General features: G+C 40.0%; 1 protein-coding gene across 2 annotated transcripts in view; it reads right to left on the bottom strand.

The window, feature by feature from the left end:
• The window catches only part of LOC124612877 (WD repeat-containing protein 11-like), a 222,760-nt gene that overhangs the window by 79,131 nt on the left and 120,620 nt on the right, over positions 1 to 23,009 (bottom strand). For both annotated transcript variants that reach the window (XM_047141331.1, XM_047141322.1), the window contains exon 11: positions 21,435 to 21,661. In XM_047141331.1, the coding sequence (XP_046997287.1) occupies positions 21,435 to 21,661 (227 nt within the window). The remainder of the gene's footprint in view (positions 1 to 21,434; positions 21,662 to 23,009) is intronic.

The raw sequence follows: 23,009 nt of genomic DNA, 5'->3' as shown, positions 1-23,009 counted from the left end.
CATACACCTACTCACTCCACCTGAGCCACGTACCCCTACCTTCTACCTATTACCCAAAATCCACAAAGAGAAACATCCTGGCCGTCCAATTGTGGCAGGCTTCAAAGCCCCAACAGAACGTATCTCAGCTCTGGTAGACCATCACCTCCAACCTATCACCTGCAGACTCCCGTCCTACATCAAAGACACAAACCACTTCCTAGAATGCCTCAAATCCATTCCCACTCCCCTCCCACATGAAACCATTCTTGTTACCATAGATGCTACATCCCTTTACACAAACATCCCACATACCCACGGCCTCTCTGCCCTTGAACACTACCTCTCCCAGCGCCCACCTGAAGATCTTCCAAAAACCTCGTTCCTTATCACACTTATCAACTTCATCCTCACCCATAATTACTTCGCTTTTGAAGGCTAGACCTACAAACAAAGCATGGGAATGGCCATGCGAACCAGGATGGCTCCGTCCTATGCCAACCTCTTCATGGGCCGCATGGTGGAGGCTTTCCTGGAGACCCAACAGCTGCTTCCCCTGGCCTGGTATAGGTTTATAGATGACTTCTTTGTGGTCTGGACACACGGTGAAGAAACACTCCTTAATTTCCTCCATAACCTCAAATTCTTTTCGAATCTGAATTTCACCTGGTCCTTCTCCAAAACCCAAGCCACCTTCCTAGATGTTGACCTTCATCTTGTTGAAGCTCACATCCACACCTCTGTCCACATCAAACCCACAAACAAACAACAGTCCCTTTACTTTGATAGCTGCCATCCATTCCACATCAAACACTCCCTTCCCTACAGCCTAGGTATTCGTGGCAAACGTATCTGCTCCAGTGCCAAATCCCTCAACAATTACACCAATAACCTGACCAGTGCTTTCCTCTCCCGTAACTATCCTGCAGACCTTGTCCACAAACAGATCTCCCGAGCAATACATTCCTCCCCGTCCAACAACAATGTTCCTACCCCCAGGCCACACAGAAGCATCCCCCTGTCACCCAATATTATCCTGGCCTCGAATACATCAACAAATTACTCCGCCAGGGATACGACTTTCTTAAGTCAAGCCCTGAAATGAGATCATCCCTTGACAATATTCTCCCCACACCACCCAGAGTTGCCTTTCGCCGCCCCCCTAACCTCCGTAACATCCTATTCAAACCCTACAATATTCCCAGACCACCTTCTCTACCCAGCGGTTCCTACCCCTGTAGCCGACCCCGCTGCAAAACCTGCCTCATGCATCCCCCCACAACCACCTACTCCAGCCCCGTTACTGGTAAAACATACACAATTCAAGGTAGGGCCACATGTGAAACAACACATGTCATTTATCAGCTGATATGCCTGCACTGCACAGCCTTTTACATCGGTATGACAACAACTAAACTGGCTGAGTGCATGAACTGGCACAGACAAACTGTCTGCCTAGGAGATGTCCAATACCCATTAGCAGAGCATGCCGTCCAGCATAATTCTAGGGACTTAGGAACCTGCTACAATGTACATGCCATTTGGCTTCTCCCACCCAACACCAGTCCCTCGGAACTGCGGAGATGGGAACTTGCAGTCCAACACATCCTTTCATCCCGCCATCCCCTTGGACTGAACCTACGTTAACCAACCTCACTTCCATTTACTCTTCAGTCTTCTCCTTTTTCCCCCTCTCCTCTTCAGCCATTCACGCATCTTTTCATCCTACATAGTTGTGTTTATCTTTATACTATATACCCCTTTACTTCTGTATGCATCCTCTTTGGTTTGAAGCTGGCACAGTACTTAACAGTAGAATATCTTTGGCTTCCCTCTGACAACCATGCCTCCATTCTTGCTACCCTCCCTGTTTACCTTTCCCTGTTGCTTCATAACCTGGGTTGTGAGTAACTGAATCCACTTTACCTTCTTCCCTTTTTTCCCCTCTTTCCTCCCTGATGAAGGAACAAAGTTCCGAAAGCTAGGAATGTAAATTTTCTGTTCTGTTTTGTGTATCTATCGGCTGTACTGAGCTGAGGTAAGTACTGGCCAGCCCCTCTATCTCTTTGTTAGTATTTGTTTCACATCTTTATATGAGATTTTCCATTAATCATTTTCTGTAATAGCATAGATAAAAAAATCTACTCACCAAGCAGCAGCAGGTGAACACACATATAAATATATTGAAATCTGCAAGCATTCGGAGACAGTGTGCTCTTCTTCTGGCAGGAAGGTTGAAGGGGAAGAATGAAGGGTGAAGGAATAGGACTGATGAGGTGTAGGATGTGGGGAGTGCTTGGGAAGTCACCCAGAACCCTGAGACTTACCAGACAGGATGAGACGAAAAGACTGGTACTTGAGGACTGCACCCAATGAGATTTGAAAATCTGAGAGTATAAAGACTGTGGAAGATAGGATAATACCAAAGACAGAGATCACCAACAAAACATTGCGTTTATCTTGAATATGAAAGCTGTATGGGAGGGAATATTGGACATGGAAAGGATGGAAACAATCAAAATGTAAGTACAGTTATTTGTTAGTAGGCTTAATGAAAAGAGAAGAGTGTAGCTGAACCTCAGTGAGGATGAGGTCAATGTCAAGGAAAGTGGTGTGGTATATGGGATAGGACCATATGAAATTTAACTGGGAGAATGTATTTAGAGATTCCAAGAACTTAAACAGGTCAGCTTCACCATGAGTCCATATGGCAAAGATGTCATCAATATATCTAAATCAAACCAGGGTATGAAGGCTTATGGATCACAGTAAAGCCACCTCCAAGTGACCCATGGAAAGGGTTGCATAGAAAGAAACCATCCTGGATCCCTTGGCTTTGCCCTTGACCTGTTTTTATGTCTGACCCTCAAAGGTAAAGTAGTAGTTGGTGGTTAGTATAAAGTTTATAAAAGTGAGCAAAAGGGGAACATAGGTTTGGAATCAGGTGGGTGCTGTTTGAGAAAATTTTCACTAGCAGACAGACCAAGTACATGGTGGATGTTGGTATAGAGGGAGGTGGCATCAACTGTGACAAGCAAGGTGTGTGGTGGGGGTGGGACATGCACAGATTTCAGTCGAACTAGGAAATTGTTGGTGTTTTTCATATTGGAGGGAAGTCTTTGGACTGTAGGGTGCATGTGTTGATCAACTAAGGAAGATATAAGTTCAGTGTGTGATTTGAAACCAGCAGAGGATGTATACTGGCAACACAAAATATGCAATTGCAGAATATGCTTTACAACATGACAGCCATGATCTTGGTGCCCATTTCACCACATGTGCCATCTGGATTTTCCCCCGGACATCAGTTGGTCGTGCGGTAGCGTTCTCGCTTCCCACACCCGGGTTCCCGGGTTCAATTCCCGGCGGGGTCAGGGATTTTCTCTGCCTCGTGATGACTGGGTGTTGTGTGATGTCCTTAGGTTAGTTAGGTTTAAGTAGTTCTAAGTTCTAGGGGACTGATGACCATAGCTGTTAAGTCCCATAATGCTCGGAGCCATTTGAACCATTTGAACATCAGTTTCTCAGAACTCCACATGTGGGAACTGGCGTTACAACAGGACCTTGATTCTTGCCAACCCCCCTGGTAATTTACACTAATTTCTTTGGTCTTAGCATTTGTTCACAGTAACTATTCCTTTCTTCACTACCTTTTAGTTCTTACAACTTTCATTTTTTCACGTATCTATTTTTTGCTGCCCCTCCCATTTCTATCACATACATTGCACTTAGCTTTCCATTCTTATTAACTCATACATGATGTTTCATCAATAATCTCTGTTTTGCATATTATCCTATCTTCCACCTTTAAGCTCTCAGGTTTTCAAATCCTGGCTGGTGTAGTCCCCAACAATCAGTCTTTCCTTCTCATCCTGTCTGGTAAGTCTCCTCTGACCTGTGGTTCCGGGTGAGCTTTCCGAACTCTCCCCATTTCCTACAGCTCACCAATCCTTTTCCTTCATTCCTCTTCCTTCCCCTTCAAACCTTGTGCCAGAAGAAGGAGGCACTGGCTCCAAAAGCTTGCAAATTTCAATATCTTTATTTGTGCATTCTCCTGCCACCGCCTCGTGAGTAGACTTTTTATCTACAAATATACATTATATTTTCAAAAATTTACTATTTTCATTGATAATTATATTTTTTGATAAATAATAAGCACAAAAAATGTAAATGAGTACAATAATTCATGGCTGATGTCCAATAAACTTTTCCTTCCAGCACATATTTCATTATGTCTTTAATGCTAATACTAATGTGTGTTTGCAGAGATCGATTGCTTTATCTAGAGACAAACTCACTCGAGCTATTTTGCTGCAATGTTCCATAAACTATTGTGGTTTCCATTATTCATGTAAATCCATAATGTTTTAAAGCAGAAAAGATATCTTAAGCACAGCACAACTTTCTCATCATTCACAATATGAGTTAATTCACTTCAGTGATACTATCATCGCAGGAATGATGGTTCAGAGCATCTAATAGCTTATAAGCATCCGACAGCTTACATGAAACAATGGAACTCCAGGTAGGAATATCAACGATGTAGGAAAAAGAGAGATTGCTACATAGCGTAAAGAAGACATGTTAAGTTGCAGATATCCACAATTTAAAGACACGTCACGGGAAAGATCCCAGTATAAATCGACGACTGACAACTTATTGCCATGAGGTCACTTCGACGGGAGTACAAACAGGTGAAAGTTGCACTACTAGAACATGACGGTCCATTCAACTAAAACTCGCTGAATCCGGTCCTTGACGTGATCGTACACTCTTGCGACCACATCATTCCATCGGACAGTGCATGTGTGTCTCCAGTGGTTGGGCGAGTACTGGCTGTCCCAACTCTCTTGCTCGACACATGGTGACCCAGAAATACTAGAGGCCATTCCAAAGATGGTACCACAGTACGCGCTATCGATAAGCGCTGCTGTTGCAACTCACGGACAGACAAGGTGAGCAAACATAGCGGCGCCAGTGAACACACTAAGACAATGAGACGCCACTATCGCAATTACAAGATGCGAAGCTATGAACGGCATCAACACAAGCCCCACACGGCTCACCAAGCGTAACAAAGATGGTCAGGAAGCTTACATGGAAATTATATGAATGTGTTTTGTCTGTTCTTTCGGGTATGTCAGAAGAACAGACACTATGCATTCATGTGATTGATTCGCGTCGGTGGGCAACGAATTCACCTTCTTCAGTGCGGATACACAATTACGTCTGGCCTGCTGCAGGAATCTCCCAATATTGAGCATGGAGGATGAGCATTTCAGAAAAGCTGATGGTGGAGGGGAGGACCCAGATGGCTCAGGTCTGGATCCTCCCCTCCACCACCAGCTTTTCGGAACTGTGCAGATGGTAGTTATCCTTACAACACTTTCTCCACTCCCGTAATTAACCCAGCCTCAACTTAAGGTAACAAACTGTATCCATACCCTCCACCCAACAGTTTCTACCCCCTCTGCCCTATCATCTCTTTCCCATTCTAGTCTCCAAGCTCTGTTTGCCACCCACTGCCAACACACCCACACATCTTTCCCTTCCTCTCCTTTTTCGCTCCTTTTTTCCACACCTACCTGGCCCACAACCTCCAGACACTACGCCTGCTGGCATTCTAGTCCCTAGACAGTGTTCATCTCAGCCCCCATCTGTACACTACTATCCCTTCCCCTTCCCCTTGCCATTGCCCTTCCCCTCCCCTCCCCTCCCCTCCCCTTCCCTTCCCTGCCCCTCCAGCTAAGCTGTTTGCATCCCAAGTGATAGATGTATCCCGGGCTGACCTGCAGGAGTTGGTGGTCATGTGTGCATGAGGTATAGTTGCTTTTGTTTATGAATGGTGTGTGTTTCTCTTTTGCTGATGAATACTGTGGCCAAAAGCTTTATGTAAGTCTTTTTAATTGCACCTGTCTGCAACTTAATTTGTCTTCTGTACAGTAAGTAGCAATCTATATTTTCCAACATAGTCAGCAGCTTGCATGACAAAGACACAGATGGCAATGCAACATCATTATTTGCATACTGAAAGGGAAATACTAGCAATAATATATACACTTCGGTTACCTGTATGGCTTAAAGGGTTGAAGTTTTACCTATTGACATGTCATTTACAGTAATGAGTCCTTTCTCTTAGAAGATGCCATTATCAAACACCGGAAAAGGCCAACATGCAAATATGATTGGAGATCTGGCACCTCTGTGGCACATTTTTTTCATCAAGGGCAGCCAGATCACTTACCTAAAAAAGTTAACTCAGCCCTCCACATTCATTACTCACTCTGCAATGTTCCTTGGCATAATGACTTCCAGCTTGAAGTCATGATTTCCCTAGTGCTTTGACCCTGCATGCATCACTACCGCACCACAGTCATTGTGGCATGAAATGAAGAGCCTTGCTCATCAACACAAATACTGGCCAGGAATACAAAGAGGGAGGGGGCAAACATTTTGCCATTTCTTGCCACGATTGCAACAGCAGCAAGTGATTTCTCTGTGGGCTCTCCAGCAGTTTTGGGCCCCTTGAACTGCCTGCATCTCTGTTTTTCTGGCCCCCTAATTAAGGCACTGTGGTGAAAGTATTCTCTACATTTTCTTACATGGTCTCCATGCAGTCCAATGCAGTCGATTCAAGGCTGCAACAAGGCTGTAGCCATTCCCAAGACTTCAGTTAGCTGTGTATGAAAGGCTACCCTCAACATCTATGGTGGTTTGCTTCTAATATTATCCCCCCATTGCTCACGTGTAGAAAATATCACTTTCCAAGAATCTAATTTTTTATAGTTCTTCTTCACGTCTGTGCCTCAATGATTTTAACTGACTGAATTATTTGAACTGTATAATTTTGTAGGTGTCCATGGCCAGCGTTAGCTGATATGAAAGTTTACTGGGTATGGTACCAAGCCATATTGTGAAACATTATTACCGACGATCCAATGTTTCAGCCAAGGCGACAGTGGCTGAAATGTTGGTTCATCAGTAGCGATGCAAGGGATACCAAATTTGTCATAAAAGTCCATAAATTACTCACCTGATAGTATTTTTCAGTTCTGGTATTTCGTTCATTCCAAGCAAGTAATAATTCGTGATGTCATCGTCCAGACATGGGGTGACAGTAATCTGAATCCGTTTTAACAGACTAATAGTTTCATTCGAGGGATAAAATTTTATTGATTACGAAATAAAAGTTCTTGAAGTTTATTTAGAATAGGAAATGTTTAATTAGTAATTGCATGCCATAATTTATCTGTTTAATATAAAGGTGTTTTGATTTTTGTATGCTTGTAAAAAGTGTGAATTTATGTGCGGCATTTACTCTTAAACGAGTTACCACTTAGAGTGCTAAAAGTGCGCATGTACAGTTCGCTGACCTGTGAGGTGAATTTCATTTTGTGATTTTGAGCCAAATAGAGACAAATCCAGTTTCATTTAGACTTTACGTGAGATAGACACATCACATTAGTACAAAAAGTCATTTAGCCCATCAGGGAAAATTGAAGCCTGTGTGCTCGATTTGAAACACGTTACACGCTAGCGCATGGTTAAGCTCTCCATTAAATTGTGTATAATAATTGCAAACGTGCTTGGACTTAATACACGAAGTTTGAAATTACTTTTCGAGACAAATACTGATTTTTGATAAAAATGAACTGAAAATTTATTCAAAATATCAAGGTTCTGTTTTAATTAGGACAAACATCACCTTGTTGATCACATTGCTTAGCAACACTGTAATGCAAATCAATTCATTCATTAGAACGATTTGTGACATAATAAGTCCCATTACACATACAAACTCTTACATGGAATTTGCTGATTGAATGAGAGTATAAGAGTGTTCTTTTCCAGAAATGCCAATAAACCAGTGGTTTCAAAAGTTAAATTACCAATTGTTGTGTAACTACATTGATATTGCATTTCACTGATGAACACTATTCTTATTGACAAATGAACATTAATTGCAAGTAGATTTTCAATACTCACCAACACTGCCAAGCAGCAGTTCACATCACAACCAGTAATAAATGCCAATACAACTGAACGGGCATTTCATAATTAAAACAGAGCAATCAACTTCCAATTCTAGGATAAACTGTGCCAGGTGGAATTCTTAAAATCTTGTGGAAGTGTAATAAGGTTTATCTGAACACTTCTATCGTACATCATTATTTCACATCAACTGGACAGATTATTAGTCAGAAACGAATTCACCCACAACAGCTTGTCCCATGCCACTACTAAACTTTTATCGTGACTCTTCACAAGCGATCTCAAGAAGCCGGGATCAAGAAACAAGAAAAGAAGATACATCAGTACACTCTTACAAGATGATGTGGTACCATACTTTCATGTCAACGTATTTGAATTGTATTTCTACTTTTTGGTTCTGTTACCTTGGGAGCCAACTGTGGATGCAAGGTTGCTCTGACGCAGGGTACTGAAACAGGATTGGCCCATGGGAGAATTACTAGTAACTTTAAACACATTAGTGGCATGGAGCTGAAAACTATGTGCTGGCAAGCACCACTCCATCCGGAACCACAAAAATGCACCATATTTCTGTTTAAAGGACAGTTCCATCAGTTTAAGATATTGTCATTTGGTCTAAATACTTTGGTTCTTCAGTCAGAAATCAGTGAGCTGCATGTAGCTTGTTAAGTCACTTTGTGCAGCACTCTAGGTCATCATAGAATACCTGACAAAACTGATACTTTAAGTTTTTTTTCATACAAGATGACACTGTTCAGAACAGCCAGTTAGAAATGGGAGCCAGTAGTTCCAGAGCAGTCAGTGCATTTCAAAGTTGACAATTGAGTGGTGTTTTCTTTGTCACATATAGTGCCGCACACAGACATAAGTTCTGTCATGGTCTGCACAGTGACATGACTAAAAGCTGTGGTGACTATCGATAAGTGAAAAGTGTGTTTTATCTATGAACAACTTTCCTTGAATCAATCTGATGCCAGCTTTCTCAGGTGCTGTAACATTTTCTGCCATATTGTGTCTAGTTATACAGTGTTTAATAAATGTATTTCCATCGAAACGTGTGTTGTTAGTGATGGATGTTACTTTAACTGCACCTATAACCACAGGCCTATAGACAGGGTCTTTGCCTATCGATAAGGAATCTATACAAACATCAGTTCTTTGGACAGCTGTATCTTTTCACCAACTGCTTAGCAACTGTATCGCTATTACTACTGTATTTGAAGTACTAAAATGAGCAGTGATTACCTTAGTACATATAGTTAAAGATGAAATATTTGTTTCAGGTTTTCAAAATAACAAAGTTTTGGCCAAACACTTCTTACAAAAAGAAAACAGAATATGTAAGCACGATAGATATTTAATGAAGAATGTGCATAATACGAATAGGTCACTTAATTTAATTTGTGGAGGAAATGAGTCTCTATTGAAGGAATACAAGAAGAGAGATTATGAATGGGTCTGTCTCTATTCACATAGCAACACATTACTTCAGTGACCATCTTTTACTTGTGTAATTGTCATAAATGGCCAAATTTTGTTATCTGTAGTGAACAGTTTGATAATTGTGCAACTCTGTTCTGCTTCAGCTATTTTTTGTACACAGAATTTTGAGCTACAGTCTGATCATGTGGAATCACGCTAAGACTACATAGCCTTATTTAAATGGCTTGAAACTGTTTCACAATTAATTAATATTTCTTTACAGATCTCATTTTCTGGTATTGCTCAACTTTCTTTGTGATTTCATTTACTTTTCCAGTGCTCAGTTCTCTGTTGAATACATTAAGGTGCATTTTTAAATCAATATTTTCACACAGGAAACTCTGTAATCATTTTTGTGCTTCATGTCCCAATACCATATCATGTTCAACAAAAGATCACAAATCGTTTTTAGCACAGAGATCTGCATTCATCACCTTTTGTAGGGAAACAAATTTCAAAATCTGTTCATTTTCTTTTGCATATTCACTCAGATTCAAGAACATAACTTTTTCTTGACTCCACTATGCTTAGGTAATGGCAGATCAGAATAATACTTCAAGGAACATGTAATTAAAATTTAATCTACCAAACAATACAGACAAACTTTCATTCCAAACTTCAAAGTCCAGTTTGATTTTTTCTATAAATTGTAATAACTCTAACACATACATGTGAATTCTCTCTTCTACAGAGCTATAAAGGCTAAGAAAGTTGCGTTTTAATTTGATCATTATTCAACACCTCTAATTTATTGAATCAGAAACATGTGGAGCAAAAATGATGATAAGAACATTACAATGCAGTCCACAGGTACCAAAAGATTGCTGCCACTTGCTGTAGTTTCTGTCCATGCATAAAGGCTGTTAGTGGTACCCACTTTAGTGCCCACACATGCATGGACGAGACAGGAACTGAAATTGAGGGTAGCAAAGTGAAAGTAGAAACAATGAACTCTAGTTTTAAATTTTCCTTTACAAATGAAAATCAAAGCATATTGAACCAATTTAATTCTCACACCACACAAAAATGAGTGATATAGTTATTAGTGTCAGTTGTGTTGAGCAACAACTGAAATTGCTAAAACTGAACAAAGCTTCAGCACCCAATAGAATCCCTGTCAGATTCTGCATCAAATCTGTGTCCGAGTTAACCCATCTTTTAACCACAATTTACCATACATCCTCGAACAATAAACCATTCCCATAAGTTAAAAAGAATGGATAGGTCACACAGTCTATAAGAATGGTAGCAGAAATGATTCACAAAACTACTACCCAACTTCTTTGACATCCATTTTTTGTAGAGACTTAGAACACATTCTTAAGCTCAAAGATAAAGAGTTATCTCTAACAGAATGACTTCTTCCATGCCAACCAGCATGGATTCGGAAAACATCAATTATGTGAATCTCAATTCTCACTTTTTCCACATGACATCCTGAAAGCTACGGATCAAGGCTGTCGGGTAAATGCAGTATATCTAGATTTCTGAAAAACATTTGACACAGTATCACACCTACACTCATTATAAAATGTATGATCATACGTGTATGTGGTATCCAGCAAAATTTGTGATTGAACTGTGGATTTTTTGGTAGGAAGGAGAGTCATCAACAGAAGCAGAAGTAACTTGGGGTGTGCCACAGGGAAGCGTATTGGGACCATTAATGTTCATGTTCTATATTAATGACATTGCAGACAATATCAACAGTAACCTCACACTTTTTGCAGCTGATACAGTTATCTATACTGATGTAATGTCTAACAAAGCTGCTGACAGGATTTTGAAGAGCTGCAAAGAGTGGCAATTTGCTTTAAATTTTCAGAAATGTAAAAATCACATAGGCTCATGTAAGTAAAGCAGGCAGAAGACTTCATTCAATGGTAGAATACTAGGGAAATGCAATCAGTCTACAAAGCACATTCCTTACAAAATACTAGTGCACCCATCCTACACTACAGCTCAAGTGTGTGGGACCCATACCAAATAGGACTAACATGGGATATGAATGCATACGGAAAAGAGCATCATGAGTAGTCACAGGTTTGTTTGACTTATGAGACAATGTCATTGAGCTGCTGAAAGAACTTAACTGGAAGACACTGAAAGATAGACACAAACTATCCCAAGGATGTCTACTAACAAAGCGTCAAGAACCAGCTTTAAATGACAAACCTAGGAATATAACACAACCCCCTAAAATTCGCTCCTGTAGAAGACTGCGACTAGAAGATCAGATTAATTATAGCATGCACAGAGGCGTTTAAACCGTCACTCTTCCTACACTCCATACGTTAATGGAATAAGAAGAAGCCTTAATAAAAGGTATAATAGCAAAATACCGTCTCTCACAGTGGTTTGCAGAGTTTGGATGTATTTGTAAATGTAGTATCAATATTCACTGGATTATAGAACCAGAGCTGGGGTAAGGTCTATTGCAGAAACTTATTTCCTATGTAGGTAATACACTCCTTATTTGAATACCTAACAATGCAATTAATACATTAGTGATACGGACATTTTAGATTGTGGCAGTGTTTGAAGTGTCATTTTTAACAGCGCCTTTTTTACTTTAAAAATATATGTAGGACGGTAAGAGCTATTTCTTGACTCTGTGGGCTTCATCAAAAACTAAAGGACAAATCACTACCAGAAAGTACAAAATACAATGTGTCGATAATGCCTTGCTATCAATTTAAAAAAATTATCACTACAAAACTATTAGAGAAAGACAACCATGGTTTGTCATAAAACATTTAACAGCTTTCAAAGATTTTTTTTCTTCATTTTTTTCCTTTGTTGTAGATTTGTCTTGGAGTGCATCAAAATGGCGACACACTAGGAGATGGCACAACGCATCATCTGGTATGCAGAATTCTAATCTGTGACACTGGAACTGCAGAATTAACAACACTAGTATGGGAGAGTACCACAGGCAAAAATAAGCATAATGCAGTGGTTAAAAAGCTTTAGAGAGACAGACAGTTCAAAGACATTCTTGAAAGTGGACATCACTCTGTGTCCCAAGCATGTGTTAACAAAGTGCAGGCTGCATTTTAATGTAGTTCCAAGAAGTCAATTCATTGTACATCCCAAAAATTACAGGAAGCACTATCAACTATCCATACAACGTTACGTAAGCGGTTCTGGGTTTCTGCGTAGAAAGTGCATATGGTCCTAGTACTGAAGTCAAATAAATGTCTATTGTACACATTCACGTATCCCATGCTGGCAACCACAGATGCTGACAACGACTACTTGATTAAATGCCCATTTTCATATGAAGCAATGTTCCGTATTTCTGGAGATACGAATCACCATGACATTACAATCTGGTGCTGCAAATATCCAAACTACAAGTGAACACATCCATGATAGCCCAGAGCTTAATGTCTGTTAAGGCCTAATGCACGATAGGGTAACAAGCCCATTTTTCTTCAAAGTGAAAACCACAATGGGAAATGTTACCTGGACATGCTTGAACAGTTCCTGCTCCCACAAATCACAGAGTTGCAGCCATTGTTCATCTTCCAGCACCATGGTGCACTGCCACATTTGAGTTTGAGTGTGCAGGATGTGCCGAGTGACACAATTTACAAGAGGTGGAAGGGTTGTGATGGTCCCATCACTCTTCTGATTTTATGCCATTAGACATCTTTTCATTGGGTTCTGTCAAGAATCGCATGTACACAGCACCAGTTAATGACAATGCTACCTTTCATGCACAAATCAATGAAGCAATAAAAAATCTTGATGCTCTAATGCTGACCCACACTTGGCCAGAACGTTAATATCACCTTTATGTTCTACGAATGATTGCAGCATATATTCAAATTCTGGCATAATAGATAAAAAATTAGAAAATTCTTATTAAATGTTTTACAACAAAACATAATTGTCTACCTCTAAAAATTCCCAAGTTATGATTGTCTGAAATGATAGTAGGACTTTGTAGACACACTGTATGTCCAGTCACTCCTATGCAGGTCATCACCCACTTGGAGGCTTAACAGGAGTTATTTATTGGCAAATTATTGATAATTTAAAATTTTCTTACATGTTCGGTATTATTGGCTGTACTCTGTACACTTTCCCATGAATTACATGCCTGTATCAGCCTGTATTTCAGGCTAGAAGTGGTTAGGTCAAATTAAGGTTATTGATAGACCACACTTTGGGTAGCAGCATCTGCAGCAACCAATACAGTGCAGTGTCACATGTGGTGCTGAAGAATGCAAGCAGAGTGGGAGCTGGAGAGGCAACGATCTGTGTTCTCCCAGAATTCAATGTGATAGTACACAATCCTCCTCCTTGTCCTTTCCCTACTTTTACAGATTTCGGTCCACCTCGCATCAGCTGCAATGGCCCCCTCCTGTCTTTTGGTGGCAAGTCCACCATCCTTGTGTGTGCCCCTCATGTACTGATTGATGAATTATAGCTTTACAGTGCTTTAACTAGGGATAGATACATATCACAGCTATTCATAGTGGTAAAATCTTGACTGACTTGTGTATAATTGCATTCCATCAAAAATATCAATAAAAAGATCACAATCCAATGTTTGGGACAGGACTACTTTGTCAGTTCACTCTTGACTTCATGAGGGTGACAGAAGTCAATGAGACTGTCATTCATAACTCCCATGCTGTTGCCTACTGAGACAGTCAACAGACTGTAAGAATTTGAGATGGATTCTGTGGTGGATTTGTCAACTTCCTCACTTGAGGGATATTGTACATTCTGAATCCAACAAAGACACATGCTAACCTGGCTATGAGAATGGGTTCAGCTCCTCTCTTTTCAAGGAACTTGTCCAATGTTAGAACAACTCAGTTACACTACACTGTTTCACCCACTGTTATGGACTTGGTTATCTCCATAACCAAAACTGTCATTCGTATTACAGTACCCATGATTTATTTTTGTCCTTTTTTGTGAGCAATTGTCATGGAAATAAAGGGTATTTTACACACATACTACAATGAACTTTCATTCCACACTATACAATTTCTTCAAACAAATTTCAGGCTTGCAGCCAATTGTCGTTTAACACATTGCGCAATATAGCATCTGGGCACCTGCCAAGTCACCTTCAGATAAGCCATCAGAGACTGACAAACACGTACTCCATTCCACATTATACAGCACGCTACGAGTATTCCAAGCAGGCGTCAAAATTCAAGTTAACAGACGGATAACACTTCCCGGTGGCAGCACTGTCGCTGGTGAAACCATGGTACTCAACTGTCTTCTGTGTTCCAGATGCTGAGGCCATTGGTGCACTCTGTCATTTTCGATTAGAATAAATTGTGGAGATGATAGGTTCAACACACTATCCTCCTGGTAACCACTATCACAGTTCATCAGGTTTTCCACCAGGTGTATTTCCATGGATTGTTCAATAATGGAGTCTCAAAAAGATGTTGCGGTGCTCATAATCAAATTTCTGTCATACTCCATTGAATGTCCATTGGAAATACAGTGTTCAACAAATAGCGGATTTGCTTGGATGTGAAAGTGAAATGTTCTTGCTCAGTGCACAATTCTTTCACAGTGCATATGGTGTGTCCTACGTAAGCCATACCACAATGTGCAGGTATTTTGAAAATCCCTGCCTTCCACAATAACAAATTTTCCTTCACAGATCCTAAAAGGTCTGCAATCTTTGACAGTGGACATAAAATCACTTTTACTTGAAATTTACAGTGGTTTCTTGATATTTTAAACGAAATGTTGCCCACAAAAGGAAGAAAATCTAAAGACTTTATTGGTATGTTCTCCTCTTTATCCACTTCCTGATTTTCAATTTTAACTGACAGTGCCCTCTTAATCTTTCTTCTAAACGCTGCCTTTAACTGGGCAAGCTCTTTAGGCAAACTATCTAGATCTGAGACAGTGTGAGCTCTGTGTACAAGTGTTTTAACCATGCTCACAGTTTGCAACGGGTGATGAGAGATTTGTCCTTGCAAATAGAAATCAGTGTGAGTGGGTTTACAATAAAATGAATGCTCCAGAGACCCATTATTCTTTCATCTACCCAAAACATCCAAGAAAGGCAGACAATTATCTTTCTCTATTTCCAGGGAGAACTGAATGTTGTCGTGAATACAGATGAGGTTGTGAAGAAACTCTATCAGTTTATCTTTTCCATGACGTCACTATGAAAGTATCGCCCACATACCTCCAAAATAAGTTGGTTTAAGGGCAGCTGATCCAAGTGCTCTCTACTGAAAATCCTCCATAAAATTGTTGAACACCATGAGAGACAATGGGTTGCCCCTGAAGGTGCCGTCAGTCTGTTCAAAATATTCTTGGTTGAACATAAAATAGGTTGAGGCTAGAACATTCTGAAACAAAGCAATGATGTCTGCTTTTTGCCAATTAGTGTCACACAATCTGCAAGAGGCACCTTTGTAAAAAGTGATCCCACATCAGAGCTGACCAAATGCCCAGAACTACTTAGACGAAGAGTCCCCCAGTGTATAGATACACTCAGCTGAGTTACGGTTGTGATATAAGCACTTTCCCAGCAATGGGGTCAGCAAAGAAGAGAGATGTTTGGCTAAATCATACATATCATATGTATCATATGCAAGCATTCCAATGTTGCTCACTATTGGACATAATGGAACACTTTCCTTATGAATTTTTGGGAGGCCATACAGTAATGGTGGTACACAACCATTTGGTCTTGACCTCTTATTGATCTCTTGAGGCAAGAAGGAGGAATTCAGTAGTGCATGTGTTTTCATTGCACTTGTCCTCTAGGGTCATAATGAGTCAGTATCTTCTCTTAGATTTCGTAGTGCAGTTCTTTCTGCAGTCGTTAAGTTACTACACTGAGGAGGAACTTTCAAAATAGCGTAGCAAGTTTCCTTTCTTATTTCTTCTGCAGCATCTAAAGGATGGTGAGGTACAACTTCTTTAACATCACTCACAAAACTAATTACAGGTGGTGCTCTAGGTGTAGCAGCAAAATTGATCACCTTGCTTAATACAGTCAGCATCGCATCGCCCAAATTTTTCACCATGAAACTGACAATGTAACATCGTGCAGTTACCAGTTGGGGCAATGACTGCTGTGGCAACAGATGATCAAATTTTGACATCTGCTGGAAACTTGCATCCTTTTGGATCCAACTGAGCTTGGCCAAAGTCACTCCACCAATTCAATCCCATAATACAGGAGAGACAGATGTTTTGCAACCTTTATATACAACTGCCACAATTCTGAAATCACATCCAGTCTTTGTTTTGTATAGCAAATCCTCTCTCTAACTATAGCATGACTAGCTTTCTCAGTTATCTTCTGTGGAGTGGCAGTCTTTATAAAATACATCACTCTGGCAAATTTTAGTATTATGCCACGATTCCAACATCTGAATAAAAAGCTTACAGAACTTAACAGTTTTGCTCTCTTACCACATCGCTTGATGAAACTTCGAATATGCGAGGTCGTCTCCTCCCCAAAAAGGTCTCTGACGTGAATTTTAAAATTTTCCCTGAGAATTGAATCTTCAAACAAATTTCAGGCTTGCAGCCAATCATTGTTTAACTCATTGTATGATATTTTATAGGTCACCAGTCACCTTCAGGAGAGCCACCAAAGACTGATGAAGGCATTCTCTGTTCCATCCCATATTCCAGGCATGTGTCAGAATTCAAGTTGACAGTTGCAGCACTCCTCTCTTCTGTATCATGGGGCTGGGTTAATTGACTGACTTCAGCCAAGTTCAATTGGCAAAATTTGATCATGTGTTGCCACAGCAGTCACCACAAGAGGTAACTGCATGACATTCCATTGTCAGTTTCACGGAGAAAAATTTGTACAATGCAATGCTGACTGTATTACGCAAGGGACTCCTTTTGCTCCCACACCTAGAGCACCACTTGTAATTAGTTTTGTGAGTGGTGATGAAGAAGTTGTACAACACCTCCCTTGGATGATGCACAAGAAATATGAAGGGAAATTTGCTGTGCTCTCCTAAAAGCTGCTCCTGAATGTAGTAACGACTGCAGAAAGGGTTGCACTACAAAATCAATGAGAGGACACTGATGTTGTGGTACTGAAGGCTGACAAAGGTAATGCAACCATTTTGTTACCTCATAATGTGTATGAAAAGTTGTATGGTCTGCTAAGCGACACTACCTATAGGACACTTGATTACGAACCTACGGGGAGTCTGCAATGGAAAACTTCTGCACTATTGCATGCCTTTTCCTTACCTTGAGGGATCATCAAGAGGTTAAGAGCACATGGTTGTGTACCACCATGACTGTATGGCCTTCCAAAAATTTACACGAAAAGTGTTCCAGTATGACCAGTAGTGAGCAATATAGGAGCACCTACATATGATTTAGCCAAACATCTCACTTCCTTGCTGAGACTGTTGGTGGGAAAATGCCAACATCACATCCACAGCTCATCTGGCTTTATCAATATACTGGGGGCTTACCATCTAAGCAGTTCTCACAATTTGATTAGCATTTATATGGTATCACTTGTTACAAGGCCCCCTCGCGCAGATTCTTTGACACTAATTGGCAAAAAGTTTCAGGCAGCATCATTGCTTTGATATGGCATGTTCTGGCCTCAACCTATTTTATGTTCAACCAAGATTATTTTGAACAGACTGACGGCATTGCCAGTGGCAGCCCACTGTCTCTCACTGTAGTCAACCATTTTATGGAGGATTCTGGGTACAGAGCGCTTGAATCAGCTGCCCTTAAACCAACTTTATTTTGGAGGTATGTGGACGATACTTTCATAGTGGCCTTGCGGAAAAGATAAACTGATAGAGTTTCTTCACAACCTCATCTGCATTCACAACATTTGTTTCTCCGTGGAAATAGAGAAAGATGGTTGTCTGCCTTTCTTGGCTGTTTTGGTTACATGAAAGAATAATGGCTCTTTGGGGCATTCATTTTATTGTAAACCCACTCACATTGATTTCTATTTGCAAAAACAAAGTTGTCATCACCTGTCACAAACTATGATCATGCTTAAAACACTCAGACGCAGAGATCACACTGTCTCAGATCTAGATAGTTTGCCTAAAGAGCATGTTTAGTTAAAGACAGTGTTTAGAAGAAATGGATGTTCCACTCAGCAGATTAATGGGGCACTCTCAGTTAAAATTAAGACTCAGAAGTGGATAAAGAGGAAAATATGCCACCAAAATCTTTCACTTTTCTTCTTTTTGTGGGCAACATTTTGTTTGAAATAGCAAGAATTCTTTCAAATGAAAGTGATTTCCATCCACCATCTAAGACTGCAGACCTTTTAGGATCTGTGAAGGACAACTTGTTATTGCGAAAGGCTGGAATTTTCAAAATACCTGGTCACTGTGGTATAGCTTACATAGAACACACCATATGCACTGTGAAAGAATGGTGCACTAAGCAAGAACATTTCACTTTCACAACCAACCAAATCCACTATTGCCAACCACTGTATTTCCACTGGGCATTCAATGGAGTACGATAGATTGATTCTGAGTGCAGCAACATCTTTTTGGTACTCCATTATTAAACAATCTATGGAAATACACCTGGTGGAAAATCTGATGAACCATGGTAGCAGCTACCAGTTGGATAGTGCACGGAACCCTTCATCTCCACAATTTGTTCTAATCAAAGACAACAGAGTGCGGCAATGGCTATGGCGAATAGTAAAACAGTGGACAGCTGAGTTCCGTGGTTCCACCAGCAAGGATGCTGCCACCAGGAAGGGTGATCCATCTGTCGATTTGAATTTTGATGCACGCGCAGAATACTCACTGCATGCTATATAATGCGGACTGTAGTACATCTTCGTTAGTCTTCGATGGCTCACCAGAAGATGACTGGCAGGTGCCCAGTCAAAATATCATGTTATGAATTAAATGACAACCAACTGCCAGCCCAAAACATGTTTGAACCTTCAATTTGCCATGAAAATTTTAAAATTCATAATATGTAATGTATTGACAGAGCACTGTTACGTTCTTAGTCACAACAAAGTCAAAAGCATCGGGTTGGATGTTCCCTCACTGTAAATGTACACAGTAACCAATTAGAGAGTACAAACCACTAAATAATTGTGTACAGTCTGCTCTTCCTCTAGAGCAGTTATCAAGCTAGCATTGCTACAATTCAAAAATCAAACTTTTAGCATTAATGAGATACAAATATTTAAAATTGTAAGATAGAGTTGCATTCCACAGTCTTGTTGCTTTATGTTCAGTATATTCTAACTGTACTCTAAAATCAAATATTTCATGCATTACAGCATATTAGTCTCAAAACTTATATTTTATTTCTTCTTAATAGTGAATTTGTCACTAGAAGTGTTCTCAATAAATCACCCTCTGACATCATTATACTACACTGTGCAGCAGACTTAAAGGATCACTTTTTCAAAACCCAATAACTGTCTCCCATTGAAATGCATCAGTTTGAAATTTGGCTCAGAGGTGCCTACAACTTTTCATTGCAATGGTGCAAAAGTGAGGTGCCCTGTGATGTCACTCTTCAAATCAGCAATGCTTTAAACAGTGAGGTGTCAACTCAGGCAAAAAGAAGGCCATTGCTCAAAAAGTCATGAGAGCTTAAGGTGGGTTAGTAACATAACATTGGCACCAAATTTCACCAAAATTCTGCCCTAAGCCACTATGGACATGCCACATGATGTGAAGGTTGTCACAGTCCCTCTTACCCAGATTTCACCCGTTACATATGTACCTGCAGAAATTTCAACACCAAATCAGTGTGGTGGCTGCTCTAGCACCTGAGAATTAGGCAACACCTTCAGCACTTGTTGGTTGGGTTTGTTTACCTTCAGGTGCTAGAATAGTTGCCAGGATAATTTGGCGTTGAAGTTTCTGAGAGGTACATTTGTAACATTCTCAACAAAGTTGCAAAATTGGGAGGCTTAGAGGGACCCTTTGCTGTTTTATTCATGCACATGTTAACGTTGCACTTCTGTCTGATCACATCACTGGAGGGCAGAAAACAGGAAGGCTGAAAAAGCGTAAGTACCCTTTCCTACCTCAGGTTACGTTCAAATTTTGTTGAACAGTTCTGAATTGTTCTTAGTGGTTCCAACCTACAAATGAGAGCAAAAACTGCAGTCGCGCTACACTCAAAAGGGGTGCAATCACGCTCAATAGGGATGCGGGCCCACAGTGTCCTTACAGAAAGGTTTAAAAATCTGAGGTTGTTAGCAATGTTGAAAGTTGTCAAGAACATCTTGTTGTTCACTGGACTGCAAACTGTCATTTTCAATTGTGAAATGTGTTGGAGTCAACAAACCAGGAAAAGAAAAGGTATCACTGACACACTTTATGGCACCTCCTGAGGCCTTTTTGTGTCGATTCTGGGCGGCAGTGCATCTGAAATGTTTTCCTTGTCTACCCAAAACCATGTGATTTTAACACTGTGTATCGCAGTTCTGACTTCCATCACAGAGATGTCAAAAGAAGGGGAGAAATCTAGATAAGAGGGGCTGTGACAACCACCTCATTATGTGACATGTCCACAGTGGTGTTGGGCATAATTGTGGTGAAATTTGGTGCCAACAGGATGTCATTACCCACATTACAGCTCATATGAATTTCTGAGCTGTGCCCATCCCTCCTCCCTCCTATCTCTCTCTCTCTCTCTCTCTCTCTCTCTCTCTCTCTCTCTCCCTCTCTCTCCTTCCCCCTCTTTCCTTCCATGTGTCACACCTTGCTGTTTGAAGTGTCCCCAATCCTGAGGGTGACATCACAGGGTGCCAAACTATTGCACCATTACAGAGGAAGGTTGTACGCACCTTTGAGGTAAATTTCAAATTTATGCATTACAATGGGAGACAATTAGCAGGCTCCAAAAATGTGATCCTTTAATTTTGTTGTACAGTTTACATATTCTATCTGCACCACATTCACAGCACTTGAATTTAATCTGTCTAAATGAGGAAACAATAACTCAAAGAACAATTAGTAACAATAAATGCTCACCTGACAGGACAAGTATGTAAAGCAAGTTCTTTGTCCACAGTCCCTGTTGCAGCGTTCAGCACTTGTACCAGTCCTCCAGCAGTACCCACAGCAAGTAAAGGCTGATATTTCTGCCAGTTTCTTGTAGTCAGTGGAGGACACATGCGGAGAGATGTCACAGGAGAGGCAAGTGAAGGCAACAGACCAACAGCAACAATTCGCAATGGTGGAGCTGCTGCTACAGAGTCCTATGAAATTGAATTGATAAATTTAATAAAATCTTGCACTTTAAACTCAAAATACAAAATAAAAGTAGCTAGCAAACTTTCTGAAGACTTTGAGGTTAAAACTGGAGTCAAACAAGGGGATTCACTCTCACCAGTTCTTTTTAACATAGTAATCAATAGAATAATCCAAAAAGTAAAGCTACTACAAATTGGAGCACAACTGGAAAGCAAAATTAACATTGTAGCATACGCTGATGACATTGCATTATTATCTGACAGTGAGAATGATTTGAAGCTTCTTACAGCACAATTAATTAAAGCCACAAATGGCACAGGCCTCCAGCTGAATACAGACAAAACAATGTACTTTATCTTATCCCGCTATCCATCAAATAATAATGTACTGCAAATTAATAACACAGCTTTCACAAAGACAAATGAATTTAATTACCTTGGTACAATAGTAACCTCTGACAACTCCATAAAAATTGAAATAGAATCACGAATTCAGAAGGCTAACAAATGCTACTATAGTCTCTTGACAGTTTTCAAAAGCAAGTTAATTTCTAGGAACACCAAACTACAAGTATACAAATCATTGATTATACCAGTACTCACCTATGGATCTGAAACCTGGACTCTCACAAAAAAAGAGGAAAACAGATTAAGAGTATTTGAACGAAAAATTTTGAGAAAAATATTTGGACCCATAAGAGATAGGATCAGTGATGAATGGAGATTGCTAAATAACAATGAAATTTACAAATTATATAAAGACTCCGATATAGTGGCCAAAATTAAAGCCAAAAGACTGAAATGGATAGGGCATGTCATCAGAGCACCACCAAACAGGACCATCAAGAAAGTGACTGAAGAGATTCCCACCGGAAGACGACCTCTTGGACGCCCACGCATGAGATACTTGGACAATATTCAAGACGATCTCAGAAAACTAGGACATGACAGACAGTGGCAAATTACTTGTAAAGACAGAGCAAAGTGGTTCAACATTGTCCATTCTGCAGCAAAAAGCCTTCATGGATTGTAATGCTTAATAATAATAATAATAATAATAATAATGGAGTGTAGTAAACTTTAATTAAATGACTATAAAAGTTTCATTACTATTATTTCACTGACATATGAACTATCATATTTTAAGCCTGTTAAATTTATTAAATAATGAAATAGGCACTTGCAGAAAAGAAGTACACTGATGTTTCATTTCTCAGTGAATGAAATTTCACATTAAATTTTGTTTTCTTTTGAATCTACAAGTTTAGTTAAGTTTTATTATAAGGTAACAACAGATAACGTCATTAAAAATAATACAAACACTGTGTTTCCAATCTTGATAACTACATGGGTA

This window comes from Schistocerca americana, chromosome 1 (assembly GCF_021461395.2).
Source record: "Schistocerca americana isolate TAMUIC-IGC-003095 chromosome 1, iqSchAmer2.1, whole genome shotgun sequence".
NCBI classification, from domain to species: domain Eukaryota; kingdom Metazoa; phylum Arthropoda; class Insecta; order Orthoptera; family Acrididae; genus Schistocerca; species Schistocerca americana.
The sequence above is the reverse complement of the archived record's forward strand: the minus strand, read 5'-3'. Positions and strand labels throughout refer to the sequence as shown.